Genomic DNA, 22,352 nt, shown 5'->3' with positions numbered 1-22,352 from the left:
CCAACTCCGAGAACATTTACGCTCCGATGATTTCTGAGTACGTTCGGTCAAATCGATCGATTCTGCCCGCCGAGCACGCAGTGTCGAAGACGACGGGACGTGTAGCGACAGGAAATGTTGCTTTGAATCGCAAGAGGCGCCTTCTGCATCCTCTCTTCCTTCCTATCTGTTCCTCTCTTCCTTTCTACCTAGGCCACTCATCCTTTGTCAGTAATGAATACGCTGGAGAGAGGCCAGGCGCCAGCGAAGATGATTTAAAATCCACAAGTCTCCGGTCGTTAAAAAAAAAAACACGCACAATTATGCGTCATGTTTTATAAATCGTTCGATCTATACGAACATTGAAGCGATAACGTTAATTGTGCACGAACACGTGAAGTCTTCACGGTTGGAATTGCTATGGACGGGACTATCGGGGGCTCCGAGTGACCTAACATCAAATTCCTCATCTCAGGAATATTTAAATACTGTTACTGTGCATGACTCAAATCGGTCTTCTTGACATTTTAGTGTTAAAACCGTAACACTTGACTTCCATTCTGCATCGTATCGATTCGACCATAAATTTCGCGTCGACGACACTACTCCTACCCCACGAATCGCGATGAAAGCCAGCTTGCAAAGGGTGGCTATAGGTATGAAGAAAGAAGGAAGCCGAGTCGAAGAAGTCGTTCACCGATACACGCGGGATTTCTTCTCACACCATGCGAATGGCTCGTAAAATCGGACCCTGAAGGCACACCGAAAGGGATTCACGATCGTGATCTCTTCGATTGCTTCCACTTGAAAGGATTTATACTGAAAATATGTTAACGACGGCAACAGTAACGCTGCACCTTGGAAATTGTTAATTTCCAATGAATTTGTCCAATCCTCTCGTCGAGCAGGTACTAAACGATCGCATAAATCGTGCGCGAAGATTAAATATTAGTTTCGGAGAAAAATGCAACAACGAACAGACGTACGGTAGCGAATTAAAGTTTTTGTCCTGGCGTAAATCTCATGACGGTTCCTCGAAGTGTTCTTAGCAGAAGGCAAGCCTTCTCACCCCATAGATCCTGTGGAAATCCATTCTTTAGACGTGGGGTCGTCCATCTAAAGTTCTGCGTTTTCTAAACAGTATTATCTGACATCCAGTAAGTACTGCCAGTCATCGTTCAGCATCTGCTCATTAAGATATCGAGGGACCATTCAACGCTCGACCAAGTAAGGAACCTTTGCAAAGAGGAATGGCTACCTGTCTTTAAGGCATTCCAAAAATGTGTTGATGCTAACATAGAGCAATGTCTTTTCTCCCGTCGCTCACTTGTTGGAGATTCTTTCATTTAATTCAATATAATGCTGTTTTTTAAAGTCTTCTGGGCAGAAAGTATCTTTGCCTTCCTTTGGATCCTTCAGAAACGAAGACCATATTTCTCAGGAATGGTACGTGAGATCGTCTATTACCCTTCAAAAAATTACATGTTTAGTACATAGCATCATCTGACAGCCAATAACTACGCGAGTGCAAGAGGCTTATGTCAGGGACCTATTCAGCCCTGACAGGCATAACTTTATAAGTTGTAACGTAAAGTTTTATTTTTATAAATCGCAATCTATATTTCCATACTTAGGAACGTTTACGCTTAAGGAAAGCCTTGGACAACATCGATTTAGATAGCGGTTTAGCAAGTTTCTTTCAATTTGTTACGTAATTGTTGGTTTGTATAGTATTTCTACCCACTTTGTTAGTTTTATAGCAACGTGAAAACTTTTCTGAAGACAACCACCCTGGTTTGAGACGCCAACTTTACACAATTAATCGAACTGTACTGTCTTAGAATGTCTACTACAAAAACTTTACTCGGCTAATAGACGAATTCATTCTTTAAAAAATGCGGTAAAATTATTATTGATCGTTGAGTGGTTTTAAGAAGGAGTTTGAAGTACATGACTTGCTAGTTTTAGTGATAGACTACTCATGATTTTAATATTGTTCTCGGATTAGAACAGTGCTCTTCAACCTAAGAAATGCAACGTCTACTAACGTCGAGACCAGAAGATGTCGATCCTCCAATGGGTTTTTCATTTATGATTCTCTTTCTAAGCATCCAAGTATAAGTACACAAAGTGGTTATCGATAATAATTACAAAGTATTGAAGGTAAATGCAATCACTCGAAGAGCAAACATAACACGTTCACAAGTTAGTGCACAGTTTACGTATGACACACGAGACGATGAAAAATTCATTTTCACAAAGGCAACGTCAATGAGGGGTATAATACTGAATCGATTGATACGATACCAGAGATTAAAGTATGGTTTCGCGTAAAACCGTGTTAGGTACATGGCACCTACATCGAGACCTGTCGACTGTAAACAAAATTAAGCAGTATCGACACCGACACGGTATTAATCACTAATAATTAATAGCACTACCGCTGCTACTCTTGCCAATATTACAAGTGCACGTGGAAATAGGAATTCCAACGCTCCAAGAAACCTTAGGCTTCAACTTACGAAAACAATTGAAGAAAAGAATGTACAAAACGTGCGAACGTACAAAATTAAACGAAATTGTCGTCGACGAATAAACGGCGAGCGCAAAAATTACTTTAACGCGTGTTTTCATTACACGAGAAACGTTCGGTGTATTCGGTATAATTTTATATATCGCCGATATAACTCCGAGTACAAATAAGAGAAACCGACCGTAAGGGCGATGAAAATATTATTTTTCCGCGAAGCTGTTTCAAGTCGCCCATGATCGCCGGAGAATGGATACGCGAAACACGCAGCGATAAGAATAAAGTAAAGTATAGCAAATAATAGTCGGTTCATTATAGTGGAAGGAACGCGTAAAAGGGACAGAGCGCGCCGATGCCAGCCGACAACCAGCGGAAGAAAGACGATGGGTGTAATAAAACTTGGTGGAGTCGGTGGTTATAAACTGAATTCCCCGTATAGCCCGGGATAGGAAGTTATAGTTCTTCTCTACGGGGACTGGCATTCATCGGGAAAGTAGAAAAGGAGCTGCACCTGAACGAAGTTATGGATACGTACTAATGCAAATCGTTTAAATATATATCTTAACCGTTAAAGATATATGTTTATGCAATAATGTGCTTTAATGTTTATGTTTTCATGTAAAACTTATATTTTATAATTCTCCAGGATGCGGTATCATTTGGTAACTTTTCTCTTGTGGATTATTATTTTTGAAATATCTTAAGAATGTATGCTCAGTTTACAAGATAATTCATAAAGGTGTATGTGCATCAGTTTGCACCTTCAGGCTTCATTTACACGTGACTATCGACTATCGACTGTTGGGAAAATTATTCACGTGTTGCAAGACGCCTTTAAAGGAAATAATTGCACAGGATAAACGTGGAAATTAGGTCTCACGATCAACGCGTGCGAATATTCATGAACCGAATGAATTTTTCATGCGTTATAGTAACGTTTTCGACAATGTACCAATCTCAATACGTAAAAGAAAATGTATGTACATTCATTAATGAGTAGACTGGTAAATCCTGATGTGGGAAACGTTTGACGGAATTGCATCGAACATTTGCGATTAAACTGTAAGCGCTCGAACTGTCGTTGATGCCAGGAGACCGGTTGTTTAATTTTATGGCTTGATTGTACAAACGCTGTTAGCAGGCAATAAGTTTGCGATTACCTCGGAGTGAGTAATGATCTGCCACCCCCCTTTTCGCAATAGCGAACGCCGCGGATAATACATTGACGTACGAGAGAAGTGTATTTTCAATTATCGCCTCTGTAACATGATCGGTTTTCGTTACATTGTAACAGTCTCTGGAAGATCAAAGCAGACTTTGCGGTGATATTTGCAACCGTCGACAAGCACGAGTTAAAAGAGTGTGTAGGGACGGCTGGCCGTGCATCAATCTTCGAAAGCCTCATTCGTTTGAATAATGAAATAAAATTGAACAAATAGTCGAGAAAAAATTCTTTACGAAACTAGATCAACTGGGATTCAGTTTTGAAATTTAAAATCATATATCCAATACTCGACAGTTAGAAAGACGTTTTACTGTTCGTCTAATTATCGTTAAACGGAAAGGAGGAAGGCGTAAAAGTAGAAGAGGGAGATTGATTGTGGCCGCGAAATCTCGACAATAGCGCGCGCGGCACGTTCTCGCTATACCGTTTTGTCCCAATCAAAATATCGAATGACGAGATACCACGCGTAGTATAATGCATTGATTTTAATGAAACATCATAGGCAAAGAATTGAACAAATATTTGACACATGATCGGCTGTTTGCTCTAACATTCGGTACTTGAGACGTATTGAACAATAAAAAAAACCGAGGATGCTGGATTATTTCATTTATTAGGTCGTCCAGAAAGTTCGTGCCAATTTCTAAGAAACATTCAAAAACATGTTTGAATTTTAATATATAATTATTGAATTACATAGGTGCCATTTTGTTTCATAACCTTTCCACCTTTTAAGGGACGCATATATGTTACTTGTTTTCAACCACTTCGATATATTCAGACCTGTATCACCTACCAAAAATCGACATGGACTTTCCGGACAACCCAATACTTCGTATAATTTGCTTCTTTAAACCGAATAACTATTATGAAAACATTTTCTTAACGTTTAATGAAACCATGAGAGAAAATGGACTCGTGGTCCTGGAAATGACTTCAAAGATTAATGTATTCGTAACAAGAAAACGATGTTCTCTGGGTCGATTTTCACAACCTGACCTACCCCTCTGATGTGTTTACTACTGACTGCGCACAAGACTGGAACTGTAACCGAAGAAAGTCGTAAATGCCACCCCACAGCGCCACGCGACCCCTAAAAACAGTACACCGGTGGTATCGTGTAACAGAAAAGGTTACCCCTCCGTTAAGTTCGGCGCGCGAGGGGTCTATAAAAGGGCAACTGATGAGATTTTGTAAGTGGACAACCTATCAGTGTGAACGTCATCGATTGCGGTAGCTGGAGGATAAAGAAAGCCGACCAGCTCCTAGGAAGATTTACGAGTCGGAGTTTCGAGAAGGTCGATGTTAGAGTAAAGGCCACCGCTCGAGTCGTAAAAATTCGGAGAGCTCTCCGTGACAGAGGTGAAAAATCCCTTTCGGGTCTGACCGCAATATCGTTCTTTCGATGATCGTTCTAGGAACGATCGTCGCTTCGACGTGGACGCGTGCCGATTTCCGTTACTATGGGAACGTTAGAAACCGAGCAGTTTTACGCTTTTTCGCGGAAACAACTGGGGCGAATTCCCTAAAATGTTTAAATACGAAGTTCTTCGAACAAATCTGAATTTAAATAGCAAATGAAACTATATATTCGTCATCTGTGTTCATTTAAATTGGGGTAACCTAAAATCAGAAGTTAGCAAACTTTTTATTGCAACTTTTTATTGCAACTTTCATCGCTATCAACGTACTTATTTATATACGTAGTCGTACGTATAAATTCCGACTAATTGCATCATGCTACCGTGTACGATCGACGGAATCACGTAATGACAGCTGTACACAGCGACGGAACTACTCTGCGAGAAGGAAGTACTAAAAAAGGAACACTAAATCCGTCGCGTTATCGGGAGTTTGATCTCGGCAAGACGTGCATGTTATTCGCGGAATGAATATTTTTTACCAAAGAGATCTCGCACGATGAAAATTAATCTTTACAGCCAATCGAACGCTTGCTGTTCGCTTGGAAAGCATGCTTACGTTTTATTAGGAGAATAAAATCGACCTGGCTACCCATGAACTCTGTGCGAATCGCTTATTTTCCTACCTTTAGACCTGTTTCTTGTGCGATTCACGCCAACAGTCTTTGCATGCACGCGTACCACTAATTGCGCGCCAAAAAACTATCTCCATCGTAAAACATTACCTCGAGCAAACGTAAGTTGACCCTCTACTAACACATCTTGCGATGTTCAGAGTCGCGTTGTACAGAATGTAACCCGAGTAGCGCAACCCAGAAGTTTTTTCTAACTCTTACACCTTTGGACATTCGTATCATTCGATTCCGAAAATGTACTTCCGACGCTATATCGATAACTTCTCCCGTTCCATTATCCGCGTTCAACCTTCTCGAGAAAAAAGAAACGTATCTCTCCGGAAGGAGTCTGGATAGAAGAATCTAAAATATGTCCGATGTATGGATTCGCGAATAAGATTCCATCCCCGCGTTTTTATCTCCTTGTTTGATCGCCTAAGCCACGGCGAATACGCAACCGAAGAATTTAACGACATAGCGAAACGATCATTAAATCATTACTTTATACGCAGGTAATTGACAATTACTCGTGGACGGATACAGTTGAGCCAAGTTAAACGAAAGTTACAGCCGTGCACTTTTGTATTCCGAAATGCGAGCCGTTCATTACGAAAGTGGTATAAAACCAGCTCCCTTTATTCTGAAATATAAAAGGCGCGCGTTTCAAATAACGACGAAATACGATGAGGATTCCTAAGATAATGACGGTGCGTAGGACGATGACTTCGATACGTAATTACACTTTCTTGATGTTGCAAATCTAGCAATATAACGTTACTGCTGAAATGATCCACGAATGAAAAAGTGTCATTAGCCACGAGCATTACTGAAAGCACCATATCCACGGTGGACCAGGAGCTCTCGATAAACGCGATCACACCAATAAAGGTTTCGGGTATTAATTCTAATAATCGCTAATAACGAAATTCTCGAGACTGTTATTCTTCCGTGGTCCTTTAACGGAACGCGGCGATCCGAGGTTTACGATAGTTTTTCACGCGAGTAGCTATAAACCCCTTAATTGATTTACAACCCAGGCGTTTCCACGGATCCACGATGATGGAATTAACAGGAGGCGAAGGGTGGGGAGGGGGGTCGTCCCCGTATCATCGTTGGTAATGGAAAAGTGGCACGGCCGGCGATACCATGGAAAGTTTGACGGAAGTACACCGGGCGTAGGGAATCGTTGTTGAACCCAAGGGGTGATTATGGCGGGGTATATGGGGTTATAAACTTCGCCTTTACGAGCTTGCAGTTCGAGGCATCGAGCACAGGCTTTTAATAACACGACGCTTGCTGTTGTACCAGCAAAGGACACGACACAACTCGCGAAAACGTAACGTCGGTTCCTGGGTTTATGCGAGCGTCCCAAAGCCGTGTCACTCGCCATTTTGAATCCTACGCGACGCGTGATCAACCATCCGAACACGTGGCACTTAGGGTTACTCGTTTTTCTGGCTATCGTTTACATTTCCCTCTCGCGAAGATGATCTTCTTACTCGTTTCAAAGTTTACCAGTAAACATTCACTGGTTGTCGACTATTCGTTCTACAGAGAGCTAAAAAGAAGGGTTCAGAACTATTGGAGCAGACAGCACTCGTCAAACGGAGTAAAGAAGTCCGAACAAACGTGGGGGGCGTAGGAATCGATGTTTTAGACGTTACTATTTATTCTGTTGATATTTACGAAAGGTCTTCAAGGTTACAAAGGTTTCCACACGTTTCCAAAGCGAAACCAATTTTACTTATAAAGAACATCGAAATAACGCCTAGGCGATTTACATGCAAATTCTGAAGAAGCTACGGTCTTTGGGATGAAGCGACAGTATTAAAGAGAAACCAGTATCCAGGGATACGTGAACGCGAACCGTATTCGACGGATCGAAACGAAATCTGTCGAATCGTTCCATGTCGACTTTTCGGCCGAACAAACGCACAACAATGAAAGGAAATAATTCAGTTATGACTATACGGTGGTCCCTCTTGTTCCGTGCTCGTAAAAAATTTTACCATCGTTCCGTGCGCTATCCCTGGGGGAAATTGTCACGGAACTCGGGCTGAAATCCTGGCCCAGACGGTCCAGGAAAGGACCGACGCGAGTCAATTCAACTTTAGTGGTTAGCCCCCGCGCGCTGGTTTTTAGCCTCCTCCGAACCGTTTACGTCCGTGAACAAACTATTTCATCCGAAAGCGAGCAAAATAACGATAACTTTTAAAAACGAGCCGGATCGTAAAAGCAAGAGCGAGCTCCTAGGTTTCGGCTTTGGTTATAAGTTCGTATTATATTAGCCGGGCACGAACGACCCGGCGACCAATGGGGAACGCTCGTAAAACCAGAGTTAACATTCGGTCGGGTTGTCAAGTGAAAGAGTGGCTTGAATTTCGTTAGGATCACTGCGAACGACGTTATAAGTACGTTTCGTTCGGTTATACAGGGTGAGGCGTTTCAAAACGGGACCGCCCGAATAATTCGCTCTGCTTTTAACGCTTTGTAGCTATCGTAGGCTTGTCAATTTCAGTGTTTACATCCCGGGATTTGATAACCATGTTGCCGGCTCTACACTCGCGATGCACAAATTTTGCAAACAGAGGAGACACTTGCGATACTTTTTCGCTACGAAGCTATGCTGTATGAAATCCGAGATATTCGAGCAAAAATGTGTCGTCAATAACGTAGTCTAAATAATGTAGATTTATAATATCACAAACAACGAAAATTATATCCAATCGTTTTAATCGTTGATGATATTCAGCGATAACAGTGTACATAAGTTAATGTCAGCCTAAATTGACGTACAAGTTAATAATAGTAATATATTGGTATTCTTGTACGGTTTCCCCTGTTAAAAGCAAGGAAATTAATCAGGTTGTTTGTGTGAAAAGCCTCACACTGTATACGAAACGTTCCGAAGCTTTCGTTGGAATTAGGGCCATTGGCCAAACCGAATCCATCGACGATCCCGATCCTAATAAAAGGAGGATGTTAACCCTTGGCGCTCGACGACGTTTTCATCAGAGCGAGCCGGCTACTCCAAAACGATTTTGTGAATATTACAACCAACGTAAAATTAATTTATACACAAATTAATCTACTTAGGAACAAATTTTTTAAAGTGTACAAAAATTGATTTCATTTCTTATTTGATTACGTGTTATATTGTCTACTTATTTTATCTGATGTCAATGTTACAATGTTTTCAAAGCGATGATTACCTATCAAGAAAGATAAAACGCTGCGTCACGGCTGTCATACGACGCTTTTTTTTTTTTTTTTTAATTGCCGAGAGATTCCGTAGTGAATCGTTCTCCAATAGGTTTTAAATTTTATGTTAAAAGGAAATAATTGTAATTAAACAAAAAAAAAAAAAGAACTAAACGTACATACGCATGCCAGTGTTCCCGAAGAGGGTACATTCTGCATTGTTTATGCAAGATATCTGTTTATGTAACAGTCGTAAAATGAAATGCATACCCAATCGAATTTATTTCACTATAAACATCCAATTTTATAGAGCTTCATAACTTTCGAAACAAGAAATCCGGAGAAATAACTTTTCACCGCGACTGCAGAATTAACCGTTTGAGTAACCAGGGGGTATTGAAAAGACACTACCGAACAATCCCAAACAGCGCAACCGCGCTTTCGTTAAATAAGTACTGGGTTTTCTCCACGTAAAATCTCATCAGCGCGATCGGGCTGCTTCGGACTGAAACGTTTAATAAAACACAATATACCGGATAAATTGTAATTAAATTTTTAACACGTACGTGGTTAATCTTCGGCTGATGCAAACTGAAATAAAATAATTTAAAAAGAAAAAGAATGATTTCAATTATTAAACGTGACAGATGACAAAAAGCAAAAAATCTTAAAGACCCTCCTGGAAAACACTTGATAGTAAATAATACAAAACTAAGGAATAATCACAATGATAAATCTGTATTCGAAGTAAAAACTTCAACTTCTAACGAGCAGTTGCCATAATGTCGATTGAAACGAGTATCGACCATTAGATTAGAGAAACTGGACGACAATGCTTCGATTGTCCCCCCCCCCCCTTCTCAGAAGAGTAATGATCGTTCATTAATCGGTCCTCGTAAAATAACATTTTGTACGGTAATTGCAGATGATATAACTTCTCGTATAAGCAAACCCGAGCGGATAAATAATAGTATCTTCTGATGGAGTCCACTGAATACCGCCCTTTGTATTTAGATCCAGCGAGAAGGGAGGTCTGCTTATATGGTAAAAACTGATTTTTATAATTGTTATAGTTGACTGGACGTGCTTGACTCGGTCGAGTCTGTGCAGCGTGACCATAAATAAATCTAACGAATGAGAATCGCGCACAGCTCGAGGAATGCATAATTGGTTCAACAGTGATGTATCATTGATGACTCTGTCGCATAAAACAGATTTTATATGATGGAATCTATATTCAAAGTAAAAATATAAACTCCTAGCGAGCTGTTCCCATAATGGAAATGAGTATCGAAGCTCAGAACAATGTAGGAAGGTGAACGCCAACCATAAATAACCGTAAATTTGAACTTTTATGTCAAAAGACAGCCAAGACAACAAACGAATAAATTTTACAGATGTATCGTGCGAAAATTCAGTTTAAAATAACGCCTTTGTCTAATCGATCAGCTACCCTCTTTTCGCAGAGTTCAGCATAAATTTTGATAGATGATTTCAAACACCTCGCATAATTAACACGTACGACACGAGTAGCAGTAAGATGATTAATGAGCGCCAAGGTACAATTAGCGGCAATTTGAGCATCGGACGCGTTTCGAAATCGTCGAAAAAGTTTCGTTTCTAGTTCGAAATGGTAAATACAACGAAATACGATTCGAAAACGTTTGATTATTTGTTTTTTTTTTATGGTTCAAACATTATGATACCGTTATAAGATCGCTACGAAAACAGCGAGAAAACTAAATGCGTACACACGGATTGGAGATATCGTTGGTAAGTGGCAGCTTTCACTTATATGCATATAAATTACACAACTAGTTAATGGTTCATTCGAAAACACTTGTTTAACGAAATCATAATAAGCTTTGCCGCACAGGAAATCTGTAATTAAATCTCGTGATTCTTTCCTGTAAAGACAGCCACGCACAACTTGTGACGTTCACGTGTTGTAAAGATAGGACTAATCGGAAAAATTAATAAAGGATTTTCCAAATGGGGTTACAGAATCTTGGTTTTTAAAAACAAAATACTAATTTATTTACTACCGCATTTGTCGTTCGTCATTATGATCTCAAAACATTTCGAATAACTCTTACATCGTACATACGTGACAAAAAAAGAGATTCCTGCGAATTCATTGGGGATAAAATAAATAACTACGTAAAAAAGAAAGGAAGATGAGATTTCGTCCGCAGCGTGGAGGGTGGGTTTTGTAGGTGAAACAGAGGGGTGACTAGAAATCGGAGCAAGCAACAGGTTGGCTATCCCGGTTTTGAACGTGTACATACATATACATTACATGTATATTCACCAACAAGCAGGTGCACCGCATATAATAGACATGCATATTAACCCTTTGCCTTACGATTTAATTTCTGATAGCGCGTACCACAAACAATAGCAAGGTCGGCCACGCATCGGGATATTCACGTTTCAGCATTAAGTAGGAGTAAATGATTTCGTATTTTTTTTTTTTTTTTAAATGAATGGTATTTCAAATTCCCCTGGTAATTAAATGAATATTTAAATTTATACAACTTTTTATATATTTGTGCTAACTAAACTCACGAAATGCAGAAATATTCAAATTATTATGACTGTTTCGTTCATTGATTATAAACTTGTAAAATGTACGAAATGTACTTTCTACATTCTAACCATTTTCGCGTCTGATCTGTTATAAATTTATGAAATGCATGAAATTCTGAATTGGTAAAACTTGTGTACGCAATTCTTTCGCAACTGTTGATGTTTATTCCCTCGAGACGTATAATTGGAAACTGGAAACAACAATAATTGAAATTATAACTGCAATTACAGGTTTCATGTCAAATCATTTAACCAGTTTCATGTCAAATCATTTAACCAGTTTCAAAGATCATTTCTAGAGACACATGGGCAGGTAGTGTTGAAAAATATATGAAACGACATTTAACATTTAATACCGCGATGTTTGTACCGAGTGTATGTCACGCACAGAACGAGTATGTCGCTCTATATATCGATGACTTACATCGCACATGTCACGCGTTGATTTCTCGTTTCTCAGAAAAACAGGTTTAAGGATACTTTGAGTTTCAATAATACATCGTTGGATAATACGTTTAAACACGTACAATAAACAAAAATATTTGTTACAACTAGTCTGCGGATTTTATGCATTAAGTACAATAATATAGAAAATATACATATATTATACATAATGTAAAAATTGTAACATTATTGACGATCATTTTTTGGCTATTCCTTCTTATTAATTTTATATACCGTTAGATAATTTATATTATAAAGGGAATTACTTAACCATCTATTTAAGAAATTTAGTTAAAAGGTACCTAATCATCTCTATATATATATTCAATACTTCAAAGATGAAATACAGAAACGTTGGATCACTCACCGGACTGCGACTGCGGCAAGTGGGTCGTGGTTCCAGTATGAGGGTGCAACGAGGGTAATTTTCTGGAGGTAGGAATACTGATGACACCACCGAGGCCAGAGTGTACACCGTTGCTGCCATGATTACTAATAGGCGAGTCCCCGCTGCTACTGTCGTAGCTACCCTCGAGACTTCTAGCCGGCTGAGGGACCGCGGAAAGTCGACCAGCTTCGAACCCGAATGGCGGTGGATCCACCTGCTAGGAAAAGATCAATTACGATCGCTGGTCGCCGGAATTAAGGAGCACAGTTGAAATTATCGCGGCTGCAAGGCGCACAGGAAACGCACGGGCGGCAATTTGCCTTGCATTACACGCAGCCCTAACCCGGTGTTAAGAGCATGAGATAAACAAAATAATCATAGCCTGGCGAGATTCTTTTCAAGTAATTACGGTATGTACAGTTTCGTATCAACGACGCACTCGTTAATGGAACGATTTATTTCTAGGTAGCACGCATTTCTTGTACGGTACATGACTCAATTCACGCCAGGAGAATTTATGGCGTGTACGAGGAGATAAAATTCAGTCGCAAAATGTATCAATGTTATATACACCGAAAATTATTGCTAGAAAATTTGTTGTTGCTAAGTTCTATTTCATCTCATAGAGAAACTGTGGGATCATTTACATAGAAAAGGTAGGAGAAAATATCGAATATCTGATAATCGCTTACGACGAAATATTACAAAATGAATAATATTACTTCGGATACAGTGAAGAAATTAATAGCTAGGGTGTCAAAGATCGGTGAATAAAGTTTCAAGAGCACACGGCAGGTACAGAATTTAATTATTTTTTATTCGGTTCAGGTGTTCAGTTCTCTTCCTTTTAATTACTCCTTGTTTGTCCACAAAAATATTCGATACACGTTTAATTGAAAATAAGACGAATAAATAACGAGTTATTTCATGCGGCAGTTCTTATTGACTCACCCTCCATGAGAAATCCAAAAGTGTCTACCCGAGAGTGGTTATCGCGCGAAGGTGTCCCGCAGCCGCGAGACATAAGAAAATAAAAAGCACCCCTAAGGAACAAGGAAGGACTAACCTCTTCCGCCGCCCTGACTTTCACCTCGTCCTGCGCCAGGGCTCTCCTCATCGCGGTTTGCCTCGCCATCACTCGTTGTCTTTCCGCGGTGAGATGACACTTCTCGCACTTGCAGTAACGATGTTTACAGTACCTTTTGTGACCCTTGAGGGGTATTTTTAATCCGTGGTTGCGGCATCGCGCGCAATTCGGCGGTGTGCGCGGGCTCTGTGTCGTACTCGAGGACGAGGACGCGTTCGTTTTCACCTGGGTGGAAAGGACCTCGTCCCCGTTTTCCATGCTTTACTATCGGTGGTTTGCGAGCACGGTTCAAATATACTTCGCCAGCGATCGATCGTTCCAAGCCGAACGATTCTTCTCTCAGCGCACTTCTCACAGCGCACGAGCGGCCCCGTTCGAGGGCCTTTTCATCGTCGAGAGAAATTTCAAGAAAGTGCTTGGGTAGACAGGTCCTCGATAGGTTGTCCTTTATCCTTCCAGCATGTGCTTGTCGAAGAAAAATGCGTCACGTGTCTTCTCACAATACACAGGACCGATACTCGGCATCGTTCCGCCCTTCGGGTTCGAAATCCGCTTTCTGAAACAGAAGAACGAACGTGTAAACTCGCGGAGATTTCGTTATGCGTATTTATCTTTGCTTGGTGATACGAAGGGTTTTGCATATCGAGTTCTAATCGCTTGAGAAATATCTCTGAGCGTCTATTTTTTCGTCACCGTGTACAAACATAAACGATTGTAATTAGCGCTGAAACCAGACAACTTTGAAAATAACTTCGAAATCAAATTTGAACGTTTTTCAAACTTTCGAATACAGTCCCTTAATGTTCTCGTATTAAATACAAGTCCTCCATTTATTTAGAATTGTGCAAAAATAATATCAATGTATCGTGTTTACGATAAGCGATAAATACTACAATTTTTGGATTTTCCGCCGAATTTACGCAAGTGGAGCTCTACCGTTTGATCAATGGAATTTCATTCGCTTCGTAAAATTCATTGAGCATACCGCTGCCGTCGGATCGCATTTCAGTCCACGCCAGAGCTGTTCTATTATCGACCTGTGGGTCCACATCCGGTTCTGGTCTTATCTAAACTGACATTTAAACTGCAAAACAAACCGATAAATAACGTCGATAAACACGTTCCAACGAAATCAGATACATTATTCATACAATTATGTTATCTACTCAAACGACAGCTTCTCGGTAAAGTATTCCAATTGTAACAGCTCCAGCTACGTTGGATAGTTAATACAAATTCTCGTTACTTTTAAATACACAATATTTCTTCCTACCCCTACCTTCGGTTCTCTTGAAGTGATTAATTGCTTGGAGCAGTTTATGTGGGAGAAAACTAACGAGAACGCTTGAAAACAATTTCAATTAGCAGTTCTAGTTTAGTAGTTCCATTTCTTATTCTCAACCACTCAAAATAACAATTTCGAGCGAATCCTTTCGTTCAACGTGATGAACGTTGATGGAAGTCAACCCTTTCTACTTTCTTCTTCTAAAAATCCTTATCAAACTGTTGTTGTATATAATACTCTACTTTCGCTGGAATTTAATGAAACTATGATTATTAAGTCAAATCAGCTTTACGCAAATATTACATTCCACGCACTATTATACAGGGTGTTATAAAAAATGTGGGACCTTTCCAAGATCAAATCTTAATTCTCAACTAAATCTGAATCCGACGCTTAGTTAGGTAGACACTTTCGGTTGAAGCTTTTATGTTTACGACCGCTATAAGATTTTCATTTCTTCATCGAGGAATATTCAATTCCGATTAATATTCTAATTCTTGTTCAAGCGGTAACGACGAAAGAGTTCTTTATCTTTTATTCGTCTCGTGAAATTTGAATCTCGATAAGAGAATCCTACCCATCCGTGGTTCGGGAGATGAACGAAAAGATATAGAAAAGGAACAAAGTGAAACGGGCCATTATGTGAAACCTGTTGGCAACTGGTAACCGGTTAATGGAAACGGGATGCAGTGATTTCAAACAATTCTGTAGGAAATTAAATTAGTGCTAATGCAACCCGTCTAAACAAAGTATTACTAACTTGGAATAGACCGCGGCGAGGCTCGGTGAAATCTGCGGTTTCAATCTGAGATCATCTGGATATTAAGTGCAGCCTTTAAAACCCTTCAACCCTCGATGCGAAAGCAGATAAACGAGTAACCTCGGATCGCAGGCCAGCTCTGCTCTTCTATACACGTATTATGTTACAGTAAGTGCTTAAACTCTGCTAAACGTATACAGTATACACTTGCTGGAGGACTATAGTAAAAGTGCATTGATTGATCAAGAATTTCAATAAAATTACATTCGAGAATTAGCACATTCAAGCAAGAAATTAAGTAGTTTACATAGCACATTATCGTATAGATAACTTCTACACGAAAAAAAAAGTCCAAACGGCACATTTGATTCAAACTATTTGTAAATTAATATCTCTCAAACCAAAAGTGGAATAATCCACAAAGAACAGTATCTTTGAACTTTATTTCCATCGGTGGTCTAAGCACCATCGACACTTGGGTAATAATCGACCAGTATCACCGACGATTCCGCTTTTTTTTAGATCGCCACACTATACTTGCTGATTATCCCCCCATTTGGTATTAAATATAGATAACTCAGCGGTTGGTGATTGCATGACGCTCAATGATATGCTATGGGGCGCCACTTCTTGGTGCAAGTTGGGTTAAATGTATATACTTCGAAACAAATTAAAATTACAGGTAATCAATACCAGGTAATCGATACGTTGTTTAGAGCACTGCGCGATTTGACAAAGGATGGTCGGGATATTTTATCAAGATAAAAATATAAACTAACGAAAAAAAGTAAATCTGTTCAAATTAATAGTACACTAAGAATTATACTATAAGTGTCCTTATTATTGCTATTTGAAGTTTGAAATACAATAAGTATTTTTTATTGATTTTAATTGATATTAGAGGATAGTCAATTTCAGAAGACAATCTACTATTGATTTACTAACAAATTGAACGAAAAATATTACTTATTAGATGAAAAAGAATTCTTTTCTTTTCTTAACTAAAAGCCTTCGACATGTACGAAAGGTGATGGCGTAACTGATTACTACATAATAATAAAATTTTATGAATAACTAAAGTAGATATAAGTATGTGCACTGGCCTAAAAGAAACTCGTTTATACGTATCAATCACATATCGTTTAAAGTAAAAAAAAAAAAAAATAGATAGATCTGAATTTAACGAGCATTTTTTACGCTCTCCTTGCGCGCTGCATGAATATACATAAAATATTTAGCAACTGATCTGGTCGCACGAATCCGTCGCGTAATGCATAAAAATCAATTTAAACGACAAAAACCGTGTCGTATAATATAGAGTTAAATACGCATCCACTTCATGACTTAAGACCCTTTCGAACCTGATTTATATGGAAATTATTATTTGCTTGATTTAATGTTACAAAGTTTACTGTCGCAGATACCACAAAACATAAACAAATATTTATGTCGATCACTTTTAATTTTACAAAAAAAAAAAGGAAAGAAAAGAAAAAAAAACAAAGTCCTGAAGCCCCTTTCAGAAAACTCTTAATTTCGCTCGATTGACAATGTAAAGGCGAAACTGTAATTCGAAAATCTGACCTAAAATTTTCTTCCGAAAGGTCGCAATGACACACGGAAAAAAATTGATACGTTCAAGATTTCTCGCATAAATTGCAGAATAAATAGAAATTAGTGTCTCGAAGGAATCTATGCAGTACTTGCAACATTCAAGAGAAAATAGTAATTCATTTAACACAATAATAAATTGTTAGAAATATTATACTATGTTCGTGGATTTTTCCGAGCAATTCTCCATTATGCTGATTTAATCATTTCAATTCTTGCAAACCAGGAATAGAGATTTACATTCTCAGTACTCGGTGAAATTTTTTTCTAGACTCTGACCTCTCGCATGTGAATAATATTCATTATACAAATCATTATCACTTGTGGAATCGCGTTTAAAATAAGCTGTGCGCGCTGCACAAAGTAACAAAACTCATGCTAGTCACGGATTGCATGATGTATGGATCGATAACTACACTTGCATCTCGTATTCGTAAAAGTTACGTTCGAGCTATACAATTTCTTCGCTTTGGAGACGTATGCATTACCCTGTGCAAACGTTTAAAATCATTACACATATAACAATTTCAATTGGCAGAATGTCATTCCATTAATTATTTCGGACGTCGAAAATTTTGTTAACGATTTTCATGTGCGCCTTTTTTTATTATATCCTCCTGTTAATTTACAATTGGATATAATTAGCATGTCGATATTTTCTTATTGGATCATATCTGCGCGTAACCTTGTTTCCATAATGTTAGTTCGTCGGTGATGATTAGACTGCGGATTTTTATGCATTTATAGGAAATGTGAATGTGCAAGTACCTACAAAATGCAAACAATATGCAAGAACATAAAAAAGATTAAAAGTAAACTTCATGTTATAATATTTGTCGAATAAAGCAAATTTCTATTTAGGTTCAATTTTTGTAGGCACGTTCGCCAAGATTTTATTTTGCATAAAAATCCGCAGTCTAGTGATGATAATGTAAGATATGCTATATTACATTGCAATCTTATTTTAAATGATCTCTGCGACCGAACATTGATGCTAAAGCCGTTTATATATAATATTTTCTCAGTATTCGCATGCATGGTACGTATACGTTGTAAACATTCGTGGCATTTTGTGCTACACTTCTTGCCACTTCTAATACATATGTATCTACTTTTAGTTCCGACGAGACTAAAACGTACCTTTAGAAAATGAACTATGAACGTAATTACATATGCACTTGATACTTGTTATGCAGATTCCAAAAAAAAAAAAAAAAAAATTGATCATATACTGCGAAACACTTGACATTAAATGGATATGTACCTTAAAATTTTATGTTACGTGTAGACCGCGGATATTTATGCATTCATGGCAAGTGTAAATATACAAGGATGTATACAAATGCATTAATATCAAAATGTTAGCTGAAGTGTTGATTTTAAACCTTTACTCAAATTTTAGACAGGAATAGATTTTTAGTTCTCCTTGGAAAAGCACTATATTCTATTATATTATTGTTATATTTGTTCAAATCAAGTAACGTAATCCAACCATTTGAAGATTTACTACTTTTGAAATCGATACCATTAAATAAATGGTTAGTAATTGCAAAACGATTTTTCAAATCAAGTCTAATACAGTAGAACGTCGATTATCAAAACCTCCGTTACCAGAATGATCTATCGTTCGTGTACTTATTTGTGCTAATGCACAAATCAGGTTCCGCCAATTACCTATTATGATAATAGACAAAAGCAAAAACCCTAGATGATTCAAGCATGTTAACACGAATGCTCTGCTCCTGTAGAGATCAATCAAATGCGTGCATATGTCTCGTACGTTTTGAACAATTTTTCGTCCGAGCAATGAAAGAAGAACAATTTAAAAAAATGGTCAAAGAAAGAAGTGGCAATCATTTATCCAACAGAAATTTATGCTTACTTAAACTTTTATACATTTGTCCTGCCGTGATTTCAATTGTGAATGAATTTCTTTCGCGAAACGAGCATCCCCGCAGGGAGCAGCGAAAAGATGAATACATCGTATGACTCGATACGTCACACCGCATCAAGAATCACTAAGGCGACCTCACCTAATTGCAGGCAAAGTGGTCGATGCGGTCTTCTTATCGACTCTGCTCGCCCCCTATCCTTTCTTTCTGCAACATCAGACCGTATCGGCCAATTTCGAGCGAAATGCGAGTCGAAGGCCTTCCCCTGGCCGCATTTCGTTCTTTTTTTCGGCGGCAAGTCTTCACCGTGAAGATCGAACTCTTTATTGGAGATCGTGCTCTCGCCAGCAAGAAATAACGTTGCACGATCGTCGATGATCGTTCAGCAAGTTCTCATGTTTCGACGACAAGACCATGGTCAATCTATGTTCTCCTTTTGTTGCACGCTTCCAATGGCGTTGAATAAGTGGTCAGGCGACGGGGAACAGGGGGACCAAAAGGTATTCCGAATGTGCGAGTAAGTCTGCGTTTGTTTCATAAAATCCGTCTCGGTCAACACCGACGTCGCCACGAAACAGGTAAGCTAATCGAAGAAGGTATCTATGTAATTCAATAGATACACACCTATGTTCATAAATATCTGACGACTTCCTCAATTGAAATAAATATTTAAAAGAAATAACGAATTAATTAATAAATATCACTCATGCCTTTGTATATGTACACTTTGCATCGCCTTAGGTAATATATTTCACCGATTAATTATTTAATATCTTGGCAGTAATGATGCAAGCAATTCGATTTTCTTTTCATTAATGTATTCGCTGTGTGCTCTTAAAATTTCATTTTACCAATCTTTACATTCCAGCTATTAATTTCTTCATAGCATCCAAAGTAATATTATTTATTTTATTTCGTAGTATCTCGTCGTAAATGTTTCTCAGATGTTTCTCAAAAATATCAATCGTTGCACATGGATGCTTTTTTAACAAAAAAAAATCCAACTTTCGACCGCATGTAACATAGGCTCTTTCAAACATTTATTCAATTATCGTTAAAACACGTCAATTGCGAACGACGAAGGAACACTCGTTTTTGTCGATACGGCGCCAGTGCAAACAAAAAAATTGTTACCTGATACAGTTGGCGCGAGTTATTTCATTACTCACGTACGTGTGATAGCACGATACGCGATAGCGGAAAATGCATCTATGTATCTAAGATTCGCGATAGCCGCTGTATACAAGTGTTTATTAGCAAGAGCGTTTCCGCAACTATTGTACATATCCGTGTCACGTGAACAAGACGAAAATTTTGAAATCTATTCACAACTACAAGTATAAGACATCAAACGGCTCGTCAATTTCCTGTGCAGATATGAATATATTCATGGCAATTGTAGAAACTTCGTAGGTCTTCGTGCACACATTATCGTTACGTAAAAAGTGGTATCGTAAACATTTACTATTAACGTGACAGCAAACTTAAGTGCTATCAATCTCGAAACCAATGAAACACCAGAAACTATTACTTGAGGAGAAAAAAGTTAGAAAAATAGATATCACGTAAGAACGATATTTAGATGCTTACAGTAAACATCGCAACTGCTGGGACACGTAATATAATTACTCTTACAGCGGGTGTAGAATGTATTCGTACACCGATCAATTTCCCAAAAAACTTTTTTGTGAAATTGTAGTTTCTTAACTTCTTTTTTTTTTTTGTAATCAATGATATTTTACATATTCTCGGAAGTCTCTGATACAGATATAGTCCAAACAACATTTACTAATTAATATAATTTGTGAAATTAACAAAACGACGCGAAAAATGGGTGAAAGTATAGAAGCAATAAGTATTTACAGCAGAGTTTGTAACGTAAAGACATTAGTTTATTGCTCCGTGCGAATTACAAAACATCAAATTTTCAGTAAAGTACTTTTAAACAGTTGTCCGAATACTTACTGCTTCAACATTTCTACCGATTAATTGTTTTTCTTTCTTGTTAATTTCACAACTTACATAAATAACTATTTTTTTTTTTTGTACTCTATCTATTCTAGAGACTTCCGAGAATATGTAGAATGTCATTGTTTATAAAAAATAAGTTAACAAATTACAATTTTACATAGTTCTTTTGGAAATATTGGTATGTCTGAATCATACGTTTAACTCGGAAAATAAAACTGAATATGAATTGCACCGAATTAAAAGTTTAACGAATATGTTCATTTTCATAAAGAAAATAAACTGGAAAGCCGGAATTATATAACGGTAACGTATACACGCGTAAATATAAGTACCAAAATGTCAAAAGTTTACGTAGATTGCTTCGGTTACAATAAAAGATTGACAAAAATTCCCCGAAACTGATTCAAACGATACCGTACCCCCTTAAGGGTAAAACCACCAGACGACCATTAAAGCGACAAAACTAGGCGCCAATCTGTCGCACATTATACGTGGAAATTTTATTAATAATTCCAATGATATTCAAACGTTACGCACAAAGCGTACGTGAAACTTCAGATCTCGGATATCGAATGCGGTAGTCGAAGCTACGCAAATAAACGAGTACGAACTTGATCGCCGTTCCAGGATACGGTAGACGCCGAATGTTGCAAGAACAAAATGTAGAAAACGCACCGTTTTTACTTACCGTTAGTGGCGTAAGACGTTCTCCCTTGTCAAGTTGTTCGATGCACTTGCAGAGTTCATTCCGACAATCAGCGAACACACGTTACCGTTAATCGGGCCATGAAACCACAATTCTCCCGAGAAAACACTCTAATACACTGTAACGCTGTTTCTCCGCGTACCTCGAGTCGCACAGTCTCTTCAGGGAAATTATCGCGTTACGTCTTGCGGGCGGATACACACTACTGCCACGCGACGAGTCGCAACCTCGTGGTGCATTTACGCGCGAGAAGGACCACGCGCGCGCGCGCGCGCGCGCTCGCGCTCGCGACCAAACAATTAGGCGCGTTCGCCTTTCTGTCCGTTTTCGTTTCGTGCACAATTAACACAATTATACAAAACAGAAAGTAGTCACGGACTCTAGAAGCAACGTATCTTTCCACCACTGTCACTGTTTCAGGTAAGTGAAGACCCTTCTTTCCCTACGCTGTTTATTTACGGTCCGCGTGAGTTACGTTCCCTCTCGCAAAACAAACGTAAACTCGCGTCAGTTCTTTTGTTTCCGCGACAGACGGAACAGATCGACTTTGGTTAAAGGCGGGATTTAAACGCTCGCGAATGTCCGGTACGCGTACACCGTCGAGTAATCCACGCGACGAGCAAGGAGATCGCGAATTTAGTCCCGCGCG

At 38.7% G+C, this 22,352-nt stretch overlaps 1 protein-coding gene across 4 annotated transcripts in view; it reads right to left on the bottom strand.

The window, feature by feature from the left end:
- The window catches only part of LOC128880354 (protein doublesex-like), a 97,714-nt gene extending 75,432 nt beyond the window's left edge, over positions 1 to 22,282 (bottom strand). For 2 of the 4 annotated variants that reach the window (XR_008457799.1, XM_054130358.1), the window contains exons 1-3: positions 21,686 to 22,282; positions 13,458 to 14,034; positions 12,371 to 12,608 (exon numbers count right to left, since the gene is read on the bottom strand). Coding sequence is in view for 2 of the 4 variants with exons in the window: in XM_054130358.1 (XP_053986333.1) it covers positions 12,371 to 12,608; positions 13,458 to 13,736 (517 nt within the window). In the remaining 2 variants the exon portion in view is untranslated. The remainder of the gene's footprint in view (positions 1 to 12,370; positions 12,609 to 13,457; positions 14,035 to 21,685) is intronic. The other 2 variants (XR_008457800.1, XM_054130359.1) reach the window with 1 other exon arrangement.
- Positions 22,283 to 22,352: the final 70 nt, after the last annotated feature.

Source organism: Hylaeus volcanicus, chromosome 7 (assembly GCF_026283585.1).
Source record: "Hylaeus volcanicus isolate JK05 chromosome 7, UHH_iyHylVolc1.0_haploid, whole genome shotgun sequence".
Classification (NCBI taxonomy): Eukaryota; Metazoa; Arthropoda; class Insecta; order Hymenoptera; family Colletidae; genus Hylaeus; species Hylaeus volcanicus.
Note: the sequence above shows the minus strand (reverse complement) of the source record. Positions and strands in the feature narration are given on the sequence as shown.